Consider the following 18781-nt stretch of genomic DNA (forward strand, 5'->3'; position numbering starts at 1 on the left):
CACAAATTAAATTTTCTGCTGCCTCACTATAATGTTTAACTATGTGGTACATGTAAATACATGTGTATAATATTAAATATATATATATATATGTAATATACAATTATTATTTTTCTTTATTTATTGACGTGATATAAATTTCTATTTATTACGATATAGCTGAAGGAGGTATTCTTAGATGCATTGGCGATATGGGTGCTGTGATGACAAATTTAACATTAGGACCAGCCGGTCAAGTGCTAGCTAGCTCTTCCCCAAGACCAAAACCATCGATGAAGAAGGAACATCCCTTGGTGATGGACACAAAGCTTAAGATAATCGAGATCTTGCAATTTATTCTCGACGTTCGATTGGATTATAGAATCTCTTGTCTTTTGAGCATATTCAAACGGGAATTCGATGAGACAGCATCGGCTGCGGAGAAAACGGGAGACGTTACTCTAGGACAAAAAACTATCGATTTAGAATCAGTTGGTACACAGGCTGAAGGAATATTTGGGAGCAGGTAATATGTTTTTGTACATAATAGACGAAGATTATATCTTACAGAAATATTTACTTTTGTCTTTTTTCTTTAGCGAGGAATGCGCAGCGCTGGATTTAGATGGCCAAGGAGGTAGAACATTTCTACGTGTTCTATTACATTTGGCCATGCACGATTACCCCTCACTAGTCTCTGGAGCCTTACATTTATTATTTAGACACTTTAGCCAAAGGCAAGAAGTTTTACAAGCATTTAAGCAGGTTAGGCCTTTTTTCGGATATTGAAGTATAATTGTGAGAAAAATTATTTAATAACATATTAATACAAATATGATTGATAGGTCCAGCTTTTAGTTTCGGATAGCGATGTAGAATCATACAAACAAATAAAGGCGGATTTAGATATTTTGCGTCAATCTGTCGAGAAATCTGAGCTTTGGGTGTATAAATCCAAGGCAACAGAGGAACATGGAAATAAGAAGAAGAAGAGTAAGGAAGAAGAAGATGAAGCCGCAGCTCCTCGCAAAACACCTTTGTTATCTACATTGGACAAACAAGGTTTTTGTCTTTTTAATTACTACCGTATAGACTTTTTTAAGTGAAAAGAGATCAAATAATCATTTCTTAAAGGGTCTGCTATTGATTTGGATATTGGACCACCGTTACATCCCGAACAAGCGGAAGAATATAAAAAGATTCAGCAGATACTAATGAGAATGAACAAACTATGTATTCAAAATCTGCCAGGTGGCCAAGTAAAGGCACGCAAACACGAGCAGAGACTTCTGCGCAATGTCGGAGTACACACCGTCGTTTTGGATTTATTGCAAGTTCCATACGACGCTAAAGAGGATGTCAGAATGAACGAATTAATGCGTTTGGCACATGATTTCCTGCAAAATTTTTGTCTATCTAATCAACAAAATCAAGTTCTCTTGCACAAGCAGCTGGATCTGTTCTTGAATCCTGGCATAAGAGAGGCGCAGACAGTATGCAGTATTTTTCAAGACAATTCTGTTCTTTGCAATGAGGTTGGTGCGAAAGTCATACAGCATTTCGTACATTGCATTGAAACACATGGAAAACATGTGCAATATTTGAAATTTTTGCAAACTATAGTGAAAGCTGAGAATCAATTCATTAGAAAATGTCAAGAGATGGTAATGCAGGAGGTGAGATGCCATTACATTATGTAGACATATATAAAACTTTTGTAAGATAGTTTTTGCTTATCTTTAATTTTATCATAGATGGTTCAATCGGGAGAAGATGTTTTGATCTTTTACAATGATAGAGCCTCGTTTAATCATTTTGTGGAGATGATGCGATCTGAAAGACATCGAATGGATGAGAGCAGCCCTCTTCAGTAAGTTATTTCAGTGTATTTCTAAAGTGGAAATTGTACACGTGTCACATATTGTACAATGTTCTATTTTCTATCATTTTATTTCAATCGAGAGATTGCCAAACAATATATTATATTATTCAGAAATTTTTATGTTTTAGGTATCATGTAGAGTTGGTAAAACTTCTAGCTTGTTGCACAATGGGCAAGAATGTCAATACTGAAATCAAATGTCATAGCCTGTTACCGTTAGACGATATCGTTGCTGTGGTGTCACATCCAGACTGTATACCAGAGGTAAATCTTTTACCGAACTTTTAGTCCACTTATTCTGATTATTAAAATAAATATTACTGACATGCATTATATTTAAAATTGCAAATAGGTGAAAGAAGCGTACATCAATTTTCTCAACCACTGTTACATTGACACAGAAGTCGAGATGAAGGAAATTTATACGTCGAATCATATGTGGTCTTTGTTCGAAAAATCTTTCATAGTTGATATGGGTTTAATTGCCACGTCCACCCATGATCGACAACATGCTGATACATCCTTGGAGACTTACGTGACAAGTTGTTTAATGAACATCATAGCCACATTTTTCAGCAGTCCGTTTTCTGATCAAAGTACCACTGTACAGGTAATATCCTTATTTATTGTATCATTGGAAAAGAAATATTCATTATTTTAAATAGCGTATGTGTATATACACACAGCGTATGTGTGTATATACATGTACACATACACATTCTTGTCTCTTCTATCTAATTGATTAATCTATATGTTATAATATCTTATTGGTATATTTGGTCTTTCATCGAATATAATTTCACAAGATTTTACAATGTTTGTAACATTGTACAATGTTTGTAAACATTGTAACATACTTAAAATATTGTTTAACACCAAATTAATTATAAATTATTCACATTATAAATTCTGGGATTCACGCTTTTTAAATATTTAGAATTAATATTGATAATACAGTTTATGTGGTGATGTTTTGGCACCTTATTCTTGGTGGAAATTCTGTTGCACAAATTTTATTTGTAAAAATGGATTCATTTAAATCTACTTGTTCAATTATAACATACTTCCTTCTCACACAGAAGAGAAACATTCATCTGAAAGAGGTTTGCTCACAATTAATATATTTATGTATACAAGGGTAGTATCAAATATTTGCTAATTTTAAATTTGGATTTTATGATTATTAAAGATATAATTATTAAAATTCTTATGCAGGTTAAAGCTTTTGTATTTGTTAACTTTCATTACAAAATTAAAGTTTATGGAGAGAAAAGGTGAGATTTTGAAAATCTTATAAAGCAGTTATTTTCTTATAATGTATAAATCTGTAGAAAGATATAAAAATTAAATTTAATATTTAATAGAATTTAAAATGACATAATGTTATTTTATAAAAGTCATATATTATAATTTTTGTACTTTTTGCTTAAAGGGGATAATTAAACAAAGCGGTGCAAGACAGCAAACATATATTCTAAATACAGAGTATATGTCGACCTATACTTTATTTAACAATCTTTCGCTTTGCATGTAAACACATTATAAATTAAGTTCACTTATTAACCAAGTACATGTCACACATACACACATACATATATTAAGAAACTTTTTAAAATGTATTTTTTGATAAAGTGTACATTTGTTATTAATCAGAATCTTATGCGTATCAAGTTGTCGCTGATTGTTGAGTACTACAATTTTTATACATTGTTATCTAGTAGGCTATACAAGTCAATCAGTCGTATGAATTATTTATTGTATGATGTGTACTTGGTCATTGCTGAAAGCATCAGTGGCATGTTCTGTGTTTTTGGCATGCAACACCTGGCCTTCTTTGAATCAACAACATTGGTTTATTGGGTCTATGGGTACTATCCATCTATATATGGTGGTGGGTTGGTTTACTAATAGAAACATCTGCACGAGGCTAGACTATATTGGAACATCAAGGAGTGCGATCGGAATACAGATATTAATCTTTCTGGCTATGTGAGTATCGAATGCTAGAATCTTTTCTTAATGTTGAGCAAATACAATACAGTATGATGTCTCTTATATGTCTACAACATAATGTTGGAAATAGTTACAAAGATATTTTATAAAAGCAAGAGAATTTCTCACTTGGTTGTATTTACTCTTTTAAGGGGAATAAAGAATTCTAGATTCTGTTTGTGTAGATAGAATTATATAATTACGATTATCAGGGGTGTTATATCTGAAAATGCTTTAGCACAGAGCGACTGATGTGTTGTAAATATTCAAACTGCATTTCTCTTCTTTATGTACGCCTGTGTCACATGTCTCTGCATAATTAACACATTCATTGTCATTGAATGCACCCATTTTTGTAAACCACATCTGCTGGTGCTAACTATAATGATTGTATCCTCTGTTATCTTCGAAATATTTTCTCTTGTTCTTTCTCTCTGTTTTTCAAATTATTCTAACTTCAAAGGAAAAATTTGCATAATTTATATGGCATGTATATAATATTTCACTATTTAGGTCGCTTGGCAATGAATGTGTTACATTTTATGCAAGATGACATTTTAATATAAGAATATAATTTAAAGATAATGTGTTGTATATACATTAATAATAAAGAAGAATATAGACTAGATATGAAATCTGCGATACTACTGAATAGATATGATATGATATATACATATACATATATGTATACGTAAATAGTAAGAAATACGATATAAGTTTTGCAAAATATGTCTTATAAAAGATTGTTTAAAAGAACATTTAAGATATTTAGAAAGTTTTCTAAGTGGCTTAATTATACAACTTTTTAATTTTGCTGTCAGTTTTAATTGATTTTTGTATTTACTTTTTCATGGAACAGACAAGGCAACCTATATTTGTCCAGTTGCTTCATGCAGCCTTTAATGTATCACAGTGTGTATGGCTAAATGCTGGACAAAGATTTAACGTCGAGAATTGTATACGAACATTATCAGATGTAGGTGAGTATCTTTTGTATTTGTAAAGGAAAATTGGGAATATTTATTTTTGTTTAAATTTGAATAATATAACATCGTTTTTCATCTTAGCTAAAGGAAGAGGTATTGCTATACCGACTGATCTAGAAAGTCAGGTTGCCAATATGTTCAACAAAGCAGCTATGCTCAGCAGACAAACCAGCAAATGGTTACAAGCTGCGAAACAACCAAAGATTGAACGAAGTCAGAGTCAGGTAATTTGCAATAAAATTCTTATACCTATATAAAATATGGATTAGGGTGGTTATACATGTCAACTGTGTGCGCAATTATGTAATAAATTTACTTAAATGCATAGAGTGACCTACATTGTGAGGAAGGCTCTAACAACGAGGTAAAGGTCACTCATGGAAGCACAGCACTTTGTTAGTTTAGTGATGCTATGTAGTGCATTTGCTAAAATTAGCATACTGCTACATATAGGTCACATGAGCTTCGTATGTTTCACTGAAGATATTAATTAGCAATAGCTACACATACTAATACGCACATACATATACAAGAAATGTACAACAAAATAGAACTAGATTTAATTTTAATAAAATTTATTTCATATTTAATTATAATTTGACTATATATTAATGATCAAATAACTGTCTTAATATATAATAAAATACGAAATACTAAACATGTTGTATGAAAATATTGTAAAACTTGTTTCAATTTTCGAATTATAAATTGTTTATTGTAGCGTAGATTGTCACGAAAACTTTTATATGTATACATAAAACAACTTGATTAATTTGAGGTAACAATATGTTTATTAATATCATTAATTTTTGTCTAGCTTATGCGTCTAGATCGGAGTATTATAGAAGGTCTACAGGACATAGTGTCTCTATTAGAGGAACAATTGAAACCTTTGGTACAGTCCGAATTATCTTTGTTAGTGGATATCCTCTATCGACCCGAATTGCTGTTTCCTGCAGCGACTGATGCCAGAAAGAGATGTGAAAACGGTGGCTTTATCAAGAGGTAGAATTTTAGTTGCAATATGTTAGTGGTATTATGTGCAACATACATGTATTTATGCGCTGTTCTTTTACAGATTAATTAAACACACTGAAAAACTGTTAGAAGAAAAAGAAGAAAAATTATGCGTCAAAGTCTTAAGGACACTCAGGGAAATGATGGCTATCGATCCTGAATACGGAGAAAAAGTGAGTGTCGTGGAATAGTGTTTTGCATGAAATTACATGAATCATTTATCATGAGAAAGATAACACAGCATCGCGGAAAAGGGCATTCAGCTCACGTAAATAGGTTTATGGCAGTAACTTAGAAAGTATAAGAATATCGTTGAATATATCGCGAGATAAGCACATTAGCTTAGTGGAAGGTGATTAAAGTATTTAATTGAAAAACTTTGTACTTTATGTTGATTAACCTGGCATAAACTTAGGACGTGTTTTTCATGATAGGCTGAATGCCCGATTGTTCATAGCACATTAGACGATTAATACGCGATTAAATATTTATTTGGCTTGCTGCATAATTACGAGATTAATGTAAAAGTTAATAAGACTTCTCAATACGCCACAAAGTCTTAAAGGCGGGTGAGTAGGTCTCGTAGAATAGATCTGTAGGTAAAGATGTTTTCATGCTGCGAACGAAGAACGAAGGTATCTCGGAAGAAACGGAGTCAGAAACGAAGGGCGAGTCACAAGTTGGAACAGGTTCCAATGATCAGTCTGAGAATCGACAAATGATTCAGCAAGAGCCGGTAAAAATTAAAGTAGATAGAAAGAAATATGGGCACAACGTATATATGAGATGAAATTTTTTACCGAAAGTATTATGCTGAAAAGAGATCGGTGATCGCGTGATGTAATTTAGGACGCGCGAACGATATTACATGCTAACACCGCTACGACATTACTTGCTGTTGCATTGTCAAAAGAAAAAAAAACGTGTCTAGGATATATCATCAGAAAAGAAGAAGAATCTAATTTAATTCATTTTAAACTTCTCTCTGATCTGCTAATCATAACAAATCATAATTTACCTTCCAGTTTAAAAACTAATGAAATGACAAATATGTTGCTAATTGTAGTTGATTAACTGTGTAACTAAGTTGTTGACTAAGTGATTGTCCATTATATGTTATATATACACATCGGGTCGTAAATGGTGTGGTAAAATTCCGTAAAGTAGAGAACATAATGTACGTTGTGTAGATTTTTTACGCATGCTGCTTGACTTATGCACGTTTTTATTTATCTTTGTTTCTTATTACGTTTATGTATCCATTTCTTACTATTATTTCATTTTGTGTGCAATATTTTATTATACATAAAAAATATGCCATCTCTTTCTCCATTTAGATAATTTCATTTTGAAAAATATATATGATATTTATATATTAATATATAAGTACTTGATATATAAGGATTGTATGTGAAAGTAATTTTGATTCACGGTACAAAGTAACAAATAACTAATAACAGCATATGTTCGCAATGTGTGATTACAATGTATAATTCATATTTATAGCTCTTTTTTTTTTTAATAGAAGAATCGTCATAATATTCTTCTGTATTTACCGTGCATCGAAGACTTTTACGAATTATATGTTTGAGAATATTATTTCTAGAGGTTTATTTAAGATAAAATATATGTATATACATATATCTGAATATTATACAAGAATAGAAATATAATTAAAGCTTTCATAGATAAATATATAAATGTATATAAATTATGTAGTAAGATGTACCAATACAATGATAGACTCTATATTTTAATAATTACATTGATGATTATTATAATATATATTACATATTTTAATTTTTAATATTTTTTAGATACTTGAGAAGGAGTTACATATACCATAAATGTGAAATTTTATGTGAATTTACTTTTTTATTTGTTCCTTACTCCAGTGACATGAATGTGTTATTTATTATAGATATAGTTGAATATTTATACTTGCTCACTTACTCAATTATTACACACATTTTGAACATAGATATACATTAATATACCAAAATATTGTATGCATATCCAAATATCCAAAATATGTGTGTTGCTATTATTTACTTTTATGTGCTTTACCCCAGAATTTACACGTTTATATTTGTGAATACAACCTTACACTTTTACATAAATATTATCTCACGTAAATTTAACCACTTATTGAAGTCTTCGATTTTTACGAATTTTACCGGTTGCTAATGTACAAATATGTGAATGTTGTTTGCAATTACATTAACTTTACTTTTATCTTTTTCCCCTCACATTGCACTTTATTCATATATTTTGTCTCAATTAAAAAATTGTATGTCAACGATATAACGAGATCTTTCCTACACGCATCCTAAATTGCACAAGATATTTCTCTCATTTTTTAGCACATAAAGCACCGACTTTGTAAATATATAATTCGAATCCGTGCATACATATTATTTGCAATATAGAACTATTTGTGAATATATGAAGAGGATATTTGTACTTTAGATCTCTTTTTTTTAAATTAATGTTGTGCACTATGTATTGGTACATCAGTCCTATTTCAAATATATGATAATACTGATATTAACTATTCCTTTTTTTCCACAGGGAGACGCATTGAGAAATAATCTTTTAACACGTTACTTCGGCAAAAGTTTTATACAAAATCCAGAGAATGTTGATATTGGAGTATCTCGTAGCGCGACTATAACCCACGGTCCAGGAGGTAGGTCGTACAGTCTATTATCTGTGTTAGATTTTATTATTTGAATATTTAATAGTTAACTGATAATTATTTACAGCGAAGATATTAAGCCGAGCTGGTAGAACATTGCACGATGTACAAACTCATCTCGACCGCGAAGGTGCTTCTGATTTAGTGGTAGAATTGGTAATTAAGAGTGTACATTCTCCAAGCATATTCGTAGAAGTCGTGGAATTGGGCATCGCACTCTTGGAGGGTGGAAATCCTATTATACAAAGGAGTATATTTAACAAATTAATGGGAGGCGATTTAAGTCAATCATTTTTTAAGGTACGTTGGTCTTACAATTTTACAATATACACGTACATATTTTCTGATATCTCACAGCATTATTATTTCCCTTATAGGTGTTTTATGACAAAATGAAAGATTCTCAGCAAGAGATTAAATCTACCGTGACAGTAAATACATCTGACATGGCAGCGAAAGCGCACGAGGATAAGGAGGGCAAAGATGTAGACAAGTTGTCGCGTAAACGTGGATCAGGTATTAAATAAACTAAATGCTATCGCTGGAAATACATACTAAACTATTATTTTTCATTTAATTGGTGTTTTATTTCTGTTTGATAAGTGTATGTGTAAGTGTGCTAAATAATTTTGCGTAGATAATAAATTTATTAAACGTTTGTCATACATATATAGGAAAGCCTAATGGAATGGTAATAACCGATGAGATGCACGATGAATTGAATCAGGTCGCAGCGTCCAACGCACAAGCGTACGCAAACATGCGCAATGGTTTTGCACCTGGCGAAGACGCGGCAAATAACGCATTAGACGATTTAAGCGAAAAGTCAGACAGAAACAAAAACGACAGTTCGTCTGGCGGTGAGAAGGAAGAGGGTCAATTGAGTCCTAAAGTCCTAGTGATGCAACCGATTCTGCGTTTCTTGCAGTTACTCTGTGAGAATCACAATAGAGAGTTACAGGTACTATCATCTGACCAGAATTCATATTTTCATTACGATGCACATCGATATTAATAATCATCTTTTTTCGTAGAATTTCCTAAGAAATCAAAATAATAAAACAAATTTCAACCTCGTGTCGGAGACACTCATGTTTTTGGACTGCATTTGCGGCTCTACCACCGGTGGATTGGGCCTTCTTGGCCTCTACATCAACGAATACAACGTAACGCTGATTAATCAAACTTTGGAAACGTTGACGGAATACTGTCAAGGACCGTGTCATGATAATCAAAATTGCATCTCTACACACGAGTCTAATGGCTTAGACATTATAACGGCATTGATACTGAACGACATCAATCCTCTGGGGAAGAGCAGAATGGATCTGGTACTGGAATTAAAGAATAATGCCAGTAAATTATTATTGGCGATTATGGAGAGCAGAGGCGACAGCGAGAATGCCGAAAGGATTATGTACAACATGAATCCGAAGCAGCTTGTAGATGTAGCATGCAAGGCTTATCATCAGGAATCGTTGGATGATTTCAGCGATATCGATGACTCCTCGACGAATGCAGAAGAAGGAGTGTCGCCCAAAGAAGTATGTAACAATAATATTAACATTAAAATTAACAAGCGTAAATTTAATTTATCTATTTTAATTGTATGTACTTTCCCGCAGGTTGGGCATAATATTTATATCTTGTGTCATCAATTGGCGCAACACAACAAAGAATTGGCAGTGATGTTGAAGCCATCAGAACAGAATAATGCGGATCCAAAAATTAACAAGGCATTGGAATATTATGCGTCTCATACAGCTCAAATAGAGGTGCTGTAGCTTTTGTATAAATAAAAGTGGAGTTTATTTTGAAAAGGTAATGTACTTTACCAGTATTTTTATGCTTTAGATTGTCAGACACGATAGAACACTTGAACAAATTGTCTTTCCGATACCGGAAATCTGTGAACTTATAACGGTGGATACAAAAATACGGGTACTGAACACTACAGAACGAGATGACCAAGGATCAAAAGTTTCTGATTTCTTCGAGAGAACGGAAGACATGTTTAACGAAATGAAATGGCAAAAGAAGCTTAGAGGCACGTCTGTTGATTAAATAAATTGAAATAGATTTCGTATTTGTGTATTAATTCTTATTTTTAACTCTTTAGGACAACCGCTGTTGTTCTGGATGAGCAGTTATATGTCATTGTGGAGTAACATTCTGTTCAATTGTGCCGTTCTTATAAACCTTATTGTAGCATTTTTCTATCCATTTGTGGATTCTGTGCCTAGTAAGTGTCTTAATAATGAAGTTTCAATCTCTTTAAATATTATATCTTAGAGTATAACGAATGATATTTTTGCCCCGTTTAGAACTCAGTTATCATCTATCAGCTTTAATTTGGACAGTCATGCTTGCATCTGCTGCTATCGTTATTACTTTGCCAAGGGAGTCCGGTATACGTACATTTGTTGCGTCAACGATATTGCGATTGATTTTTTCTGTAGGTCCTGAACCGACATTGTGGCTGCTCGGTTTTCTTACGGTAAAGCATATATATGTATAAGACTCGAACGAATAATGTATTTTAATTGTGAAATATCCCTTTCACTATATTGCTATTATTTCTATGCATCATATTTATATTGCAGATTACATTAAAAGGTGTACATCTTATAAGTATTATAGGCAATCAGGGTACCCTGACTAGAAGCGTAGAGCAAATAATAACGAATATCGAACTTTTGTACCATATATTGTATTTAGCATTCTGCATTCTGGGAATTTTTATGCATCCATTTTTCTATTCAGTTTTAGTAAGTAACCGAGCGACTGACTTGTAATATTCTTTTCACAAACTTTTAATGGAATTATAATATGTATTGTTATTCCTTTCAGCTCTTTGATGTAGTTTATCGCGAGGAGACTTTGCTCAATGTAATAAAATCCGTAACTCGAAATGGAAGATCTATTATACTGACGGCTGTGCTAGCCTTGATTTTAGTTTATATGTTTTCCATTATCGGTTTTATGTTTTTCAAAGACGACTTCCTCGTTCCTGTGGACGAAGAGATTATATGTAAGATCGATCTTCTTCTTTTACATAGACATGCTTAACCAATGTAACTGTACATCTGTATAACCAATGATTCAAAACTTATTTAATTTGTAGCTTCCATTGAGCAGAAAGTTACGGGTACTTGCAGTGCTGGCGACAAGGAAAACTGTACTGCTACGGAGACTATATCACGTTATGCTAGCGAAGGTAGGTATATATTGCAATAAAATAATTTTTCAAATTTAAATGTGAAAGTATATTGAAATAAATTAATAAATACAGCAAACGAACAAATGGGTAAACCCGAAATAATTAATATCGGCGGAGAATTGAAAGAAAGAACGTGCGATTCACTAGTGATGTGTATCGTCACCACGTTAAATCAGGGGTTGAGAAATGGTGGTGGGATAGGAGACATTCTACGAGCACCTTCCAGCGTTGTAAGTACGAAGATATTAGAAGCCGTGGTAAATTTACCTCATAAAAACTTTGTTGTATTCCAGGAACCTCTGTTTGTTGCAAGAGTCGTATACGACTTACTATTCTTCTTCGTCGTGATAATTATTGTTCTGAATCTCATCTTCGGTGTGATTATTGACACCTTTGCGGATCTTAGATCGGAGAAACAGCAAAAGGAATTGATTTTGAAAAATACTTGTTTTATTTGTGGTAATTGAAATCTTCTATCTTATAATTTGCATATAGCGTAAAATAATATTTTACGATCTTGTGTTAAAATTTTTTTATTACAGGATTGAACAGATCAGCTTTTGATAACAAAACCGTTTCCTTTGAGGAACATACAAAACACGAGCATAACATGTGGCATTATCTCTATTTCATTGTCTTGGTGAAGGTGAAGGACCCGACGGAATTCACAGGCCCGGAATCATACGTTTACGCCATGGTCAAGGTAATAGTTCATAGAGCTTGAAAAATTTGGGCGATGCTTATAGCTTTAAGCTCTATGTACTTTCACAGGATCGGAATCTGGAATGGTTCCCGAGATTGCGAGCTAAGTCATTAGCAGCGGACGAAGGTGAAGGAGAACAAGTGGAATTAAGGAGTCTACAGTCACAGTTAGAATCCACGCAAATGTTAGTTAAATGTCTGTCCCAGCAACTTACGGAGCTTCGTGATCAGGTAATAATCACTAATTCTCCAAATTACTTCGAAAATCAGCAGGATTATTCTATAAATTGAGCGATCAAAAATGATATTAAGTTATATAATTTTTTTCTTCTCATAGATGACGGAGCAACGAAAGCAGAAACAGCGGCTAGGCCTTCTGAATTCTGCTTCTGCAATATTGCATAATATACCCACATAAATTCAAGATATGTATTTTATATTTTCTTTCTTATTTCGGACGAATCTCAGTTTGATACTCCAAGACAGTACATACGTAATATTCGTGTGTTCTTAACTAAAAGCATTTAAAGATACGAGAATATATCGAATGGGTAACCCGAGGCATTTTTACGGTTTTGTTCCTAATTTTAATGAAAGTAAAATACGCTTAGGGCATTAAGATTATCACTCTCCTTTTACTGTAAAGGCTCTTGGCCCAATTTATCGATCGATTATCAAGGAACTCGAATACCGTAAATTGCATTGTCTGTCAATGTACGAATATTGTTATGCATATATAGAGAAATTAACCGTATCCATTGACATATTAGAACAGATAAATCACTTAAATCTTCCAGTTATTAAAATGTTATAAGGTAATATTCTAATATCTTTTAGAATATTCTCGTTTTTATGTGATCACTATATTATGTTTTAGTATTGTTATATTTATGTGTATCCACACAAATGGATATATTAATTAGAGTTTCAGTGTTTTATAACAGTTATAAATTTTATATTCTCTTTTGCGTTATTGAAGCTATGGTTGTGTTACGCGAATTTTCTTTTGATATAATAAATATTTTTTTAACTAGAAATATGACTAAAGATATATTTGTAAAATTGTATCTACAGATTTTCTGTGTTATATATTTAATTATACATATTTCTAGAGAATCCGCGTTTATAGTTCAGAATAATTTTTTTTCGTTGGTATCACATTCTTTATGGTTATTTTCCTACTTTGTGTATAAATGTGATAAAACATGCAAGATTATTTAACATGTATACTTTGGTGAAAGTACATATTTAATTTCGTAATAATAAAACATTCAAATTTTAGTTTCGTAAAAAATGTTGAAATGGTATCCTACAATATTTAGATTGATACATTGTTAATGATTTATAAATACGGTTGGAAGATATATGCATAATTGCGAAAAATTAAAATGCATTTGGGATATCAGCTCGTTGGTTCAGTGTTCACGAAGACGATGATAATCAAAAGCTATATCACCAATATAATTAACGAAAACACGGTAATTAATAGGGATCAATGGACTCTATCTAATATGTATAGGAAAAATCTTTCAAATTTTCAGATGATGGGCGAATTTTAGAATGTTGTTGTCCTATTGATTGTTAATGTATAAACGATAGTTGACATATTATAAATTTTAATCAAGTTGTGTTATTGTAACATGATATAGATGCATTAATTGAACATTGCATGCCACAGTGCTGTTATTACGGAGTTAAAATTTAACTCCTTTTGAAAATACTTGAGATTTGTGTCTATATGCGAATATATAATAATATATACATTTTATTTGTTTTTAATGTAATATCGAATTTAATGCAATTGTATATATTTTATTAGGTATCGTAATCATCTAGAAAAATGAAACTGTTACTTAGAGCAAATTACTTTTTATCCCTTATTATATTATTAATTGTATGTATATCGATCTCCTCATGTTTCCTCTCTTTCTTTCATCTCAGACATACCAGTTTATATTGTTAAGATCTTTAAATCATATCTATTAAAATATGTGTTACTTTTAATGTCTATCTCGTGCGGTCGTTTTTATTATATAATCTACATATATAGCTATATTATGCATGTAGATTGCGTTCATACTTACATGTGAATAAATTATGTCCTTTTTTAATGAAGTTACATTCATTATGTGATTCTTATATATTCGAGATGTAATAATTTTTCGTAACAGATTCACTCACAAATTAATATATTAATAGTGCAGAAAATGTTCGTGTATCACGAGACACGGTAGTGTCTCGCACCAAGTGTAAGCGCAGCTAGCACCGCGCGCGCGAGATTTTCATGACAAGAACAGTATGCAACGTGAACACGCACGTGCACATGCACATGTTACGTGATATTTTATGTAATAACATATAAGTTTTATGTGCATTAATAATATATTTTCAGTATATTGCAAATTTTAATGGAAAAAATAGGAATGGGATTTATACAAGTCTCCTGCAAGCTTTATCGAAATTGGCGAAGCGCGTAGTGTCCTCTCGTTAATTTCATACGAGATTAGAAACGACCAGATATTAACGCAATTGAAAAATTAATTTCAAAGTAGATTTGTATGTAGGATACAAGAGATGCAAGAGACAATGATATACATGTGTTAACTTAATCATCTGTATATTTTGGGGGTTTTTTTCTAAAAATTAAAATTGCATTTATTATATTATTCACTTAAATTATATTTCATTATCGTAGTATATATATAATATATTTGATATTGCAGTTGCTGATGTATAAATGAAGTTAATACGTCATAAAAGTAGAACTAATGGTATAATGTATTGTAGAATGCCACACATTAATGCAAAATATGTAATATATTTTTACTGAGCCAGATATTCAAAATTATAATTACTTTTGTCGCTAATGATGTACTGAAGTAACTACTGAAATAACTGCAATTTTTATTCATGTTTCGTGTTCTTCGTTATTTAATATCCTATCTGCTTTTTATTTCCGGTAATTTTTAAAATAAATCACATATAATCGCCTAAAAAGATTTCTTACAGTAATGAATGCTGACCTGCAGCTAGACAAAAGGACAATTAGTGTTTTATTTTACTTTATTTAGACTTTATATGAAACAATTGACTATTTATTGTGACTTATATATATATTATGTATATACGCGGCTAGTACATGTACATGTAACACGTATTCTTTTCTTGTAGGTCGTACATTTGTGTAAAAGGTATGCTTTTCAGACGAAAAGCCAGCTATTGTATAAATCCGCAGTGATAATGTTGAACGCAATTTCTACAAATGTAACGTGAGAATATTGCATGAACACAAAGAACGTGTGGCGCTTGTCGTATTTCCGTTTCTGGGGAGGAGATTAAATTCTCAACGTTTCTTTCACATCTACGTTTCCCTTTTATATAAATTACTATATATTGCTGTACCTCGATTTCGATCTCATTGCGTTAGTCGATTCTGCGATAATTAAATAGGTACGGACTTTCATATCTGTTTTGACGAGGGTTCTTCGACGTAGTTTGCTTATCTTACGAATTAACATAACATATCGCAATGTGTGAATGCCTTTTTCTGCGCTAAATGTTAAAGTTTTCAGACAAAATTTGTGATGCAAATCATAATATATATCGATAATCAGTTTGCTCTGATTTATCCCAAGATTTATTTCTTTAAAGAAGATGAAAGAATAAATTGAAACGAATTAATACATTCGTAAGCTATTTTGAGAATTTAAAACGTAACTTTAATATTATAGAAAGACAGCTAAATCTCGATATAACTATATGTATCCATTTTTAAAAGAATGCCCATAAAAATTAGAATTGATCAGGATACGCACACAGGATTTTAATACAAATTTCTTTGTGTTGCATCTGGGATACAAAGATCCTTTCAGAAAATGCATGAGATTGACTAGTATTATTATACTTAGGCCAACACGTTACATTATATTACGCGTTATATTTAGTCAGATGTAAAAAAACAACGATCTCTCCGTAGATTTATTATAAAATCAATGTGGAAAATCGTAGAAATATCCTCGCACTGTTGTACAACCGAAGTACACGATCTGGTTCTACTGGCTGGCATTTTGGTGAATTGCGTACATTAAATATTTACGACCTAGCATTTTATTTCCGTTCCTCTTTTACTCCGGTAATAATCAATCACGAGTTTGCCAGCGAATCGGTGCGCCCCATCCCCGTGAGACACTCGGAGAACGGATGTTTGACGTGAGTCTTCAATTGAAGATCTTTCGAGAGAGGGGAGCGGGAGAGAGGGAGGGAGAAAGATGAATCAGACATGGAACGATAATTTCAGGATGAGGGCATTCCGCTCGGCTGACAAAACGTATAACAATAAATCGCGAAGTGTCTTCTGGCACGCGAAGCTCGTTCGTTAAAATACATTCTCTCTTCCGTCCGTTTCGGAGCCGCGTAAGATTACTTATCTTATCGTTACTTTACAGTAATCCGTAGACTTAGGGGGGCAGACAATTAATCGTGTTCTGTACAAATTCTATCAACGCCGCTAGCTATGTACACAATGTCGCTACCGTTTGCTGTAATCTCTTACACGTGTAATTTGGCATTCGCGTGAGAGAGGTGACTCGTGTGATTCTCGCTACTTCAAATCCGTGCATCGCGTTCTTGCATGTTAATCTGCTTTGTATAGGTATGTATAATATATACACGTGCCATCGCACTGGCATTAATATTGCTCCGAAAGAAAAGTACGAAAATTTGTGAAAATCGTGAAAATATAATTAGAAACGATGATTAGGAAAAGCAGCTAATTTATGAAAAAGTATTTATCAAAAAATAATTGAAATCTACAATAAAATATTGAAGAATAATGTTTAACAGGTAAAGAATTAGATTAAAGAAGTAGAAAATCTATCAAATATAGGACATATGTTGAAGAATAATGTTTTATCGCGATGTATAATTAAATAACGATCAAATGTGAGGAGTAGAGCAATGAAAGATCTTGAAACAACTTTCATTATTTATTTGCATAGAGAATATAAAAAGTTTCAAATTAATCGGATGAGGAGTGGACGATCTAAAGACTTCACAGATCCATTTCCTTAGATCGAGTGACAGTCGGCTGTGCGAGCTAATCGCTTATTAGACGTGCTGATCGTCACTCTCTTTAATTCCGACGTACATGTATGTGTGTATAATATGTATATGCATACGATTCGATCGAAAAACGTTGAACTCTCTGGCTCGTTAACTTTCCATTCACGCGCAAAAGACCGGATCGTACATTGTTATTGAAAAATATAACAGAGATCAGTTAAAATTTCCTCGGTATTTGTCGCCTGCGTCGTGCAACGCGTTCTTTCGCGCCCTAAAATATTTCTCTCGTGATAATCACGCAGCCGGGGAGGGATTAACGAGCCAGCCCGCGAAATCTCGACCGTCGATCGGGGAAGTGCCGGGATGTGCCGTCTTCTTAAAACATTCTTTTACATCGAGCGACGTAAAACGAGGACCGACGCGAGTCCTCACCGTTTATGTACACGTGAGACAGTAACGTGGGGCTTCCGCGGATTTTCGATTAACAGGAACGTGCGTGCATTAACGCGAGATTAACAGTCTCAACAGTCGAACGGGCGCGCGAGTAGGATCGCGAACGCGAGGACGAGGATGAGGCCCGTCCACCGTGGCTCGGCCTTGCTCGAGGAGCCCACTACGTGCCAGTTCGGGGCTGGCGATGGTCCGCTTTTGCGAGTGTTGGCGATCACCGTCTGGCTTCGCCATCTCATCGTGTACTGAGGGGCGGTCCTCCCGAGGGCCTGCAGCCTGAAAAACGAAAGCATTTTTATCCGTGTCGATAATACTCTCACTCCGTCAACTTGAAACCTCAATCTATTTCTTTTTACGAATATTATGCGCTTTATTTAAAGCTGCTCATGTCTATTGACGTGAAGAGAGAAAGAGAGAGAGAGAGAGAGAGAGAGAGAGAGAGAGAGAGAGAGAGAGATTTACTATGTTTTTCAAAGTACCTTTTCTTCGTTCATAAATTTAATCCAAGATATTATAAATTGAAGATGATTGGCAATAATAATAACTTAATTTCAAATGCGAGAGAAGTAAATTATTATATAGCGAAAGTAAAGAGAATTGCACTTTAAGAGGCGAGATATTTGCAATAATACTGCTTACAAACCCAGGCCTTTAATACAATATAAAACAACAAATTAAATAATAATAATAATGTATACGCGGGCCTATGTAATTTAACATTAAGAGTACGTAAGTACAACATAATAATTAAAGAAAGTATTAGCAAAATATTTGCAAATTATAAAACAAATATT

At 32.9% G+C, this 18781-nt stretch overlaps 2 protein-coding genes across 11 annotated transcripts in view; one reads left to right on the forward strand and one right to left on the reverse strand.

Annotated features, from left to right (window-relative positions):
- LOC105563305 (inositol 1,4,5-trisphosphate receptor) overlaps window positions 1-13541 on the forward strand; it is a 41646-nt gene extending 28105 nt beyond the window's left edge. For 2 of the 10 annotated variants that reach the window (XM_012014793.1, XM_012014794.1), the window contains 31 exons: window positions 160-505; window positions 579-744; window positions 825-1041; window positions 1114-1655; window positions 1734-1849; window positions 1990-2125; window positions 2214-2471; window positions 3773-3850; window positions 4713-4833; window positions 4921-5063; window positions 5168-5203; window positions 5657-5844; window positions 5918-6029; window positions 6485-6592; window positions 8428-8545; window positions 8622-8854; window positions 8932-9070; window positions 9229-9515; window positions 9589-10098; window positions 10180-10329; window positions 10409-10601; window positions 10674-10796; window positions 10879-11051; window positions 11158-11322; window positions 11405-11585; window positions 11679-11771; window positions 11847-12004; window positions 12068-12233; window positions 12317-12477; window positions 12546-12707; window positions 12814-13541. In XM_012014793.1, the coding sequence (XP_011870183.1) occupies window positions 160-505; window positions 579-744; window positions 825-1041; window positions 1114-1655; window positions 1734-1849; window positions 1990-2125; window positions 2214-2471; window positions 3773-3850; window positions 4713-4833; window positions 4921-5063; window positions 5168-5203; window positions 5657-5844; window positions 5918-6029; window positions 6485-6592; window positions 8428-8545; window positions 8622-8854; window positions 8932-9070; window positions 9229-9515; window positions 9589-10098; window positions 10180-10329; window positions 10409-10601; window positions 10674-10796; window positions 10879-11051; window positions 11158-11322; window positions 11405-11585; window positions 11679-11771; window positions 11847-12004; window positions 12068-12233; window positions 12317-12477; window positions 12546-12707; window positions 12814-12894 (5660 nt within the window). In that variant the 3' untranslated portion in view covers window positions 12895-13541. The remainder of the gene's footprint in view (window positions 1-159; window positions 506-578; window positions 745-824; window positions 1042-1113; window positions 1656-1733; window positions 1850-1989; window positions 2126-2213; window positions 2472-3772; window positions 3851-4712; window positions 4834-4920; window positions 5064-5167; window positions 5204-5656; window positions 5845-5917; window positions 6030-6484; window positions 6593-8427; window positions 8546-8621; window positions 8855-8931; window positions 9071-9228; window positions 9516-9588; window positions 10099-10179; window positions 10330-10408; window positions 10602-10673; window positions 10797-10878; window positions 11052-11157; window positions 11323-11404; window positions 11586-11678; window positions 11772-11846; window positions 12005-12067; window positions 12234-12316; window positions 12478-12545; window positions 12708-12813) is intronic. The other 8 variants (XM_012014795.1, XM_012014796.1, XM_012014800.1 and 5 more) reach the window with 6 other exon arrangements.
- Window positions 13542-17448: 3907 nt separating this feature from the next.
- The window catches only part of LOC105563334, a 255758-nt gene continuing 254425 nt past the window's right edge, over window positions 17449-18781 (reverse strand). Inside the window, exon 16 of the mRNA XM_012014842.1 lies at window positions 17449-18263. Coding sequence (XP_011870232.1) covers window positions 18059-18263 — 205 coding nt within the window. The 3' untranslated portion in view covers window positions 17449-18058. The remainder of the gene's footprint in view (window positions 18264-18781) is intronic.

The sequence above is a fragment of the Vollenhovia emeryi genome, unplaced genomic scaffold, assembly GCF_000949405.1.
Source record: "Vollenhovia emeryi isolate VEMERY1.0 unplaced genomic scaffold, V.emery_V1.0 DF939178.1, whole genome shotgun sequence".
NCBI classification, from domain to species: Eukaryota; Metazoa; Arthropoda; class Insecta; order Hymenoptera; family Formicidae; genus Vollenhovia; species Vollenhovia emeryi.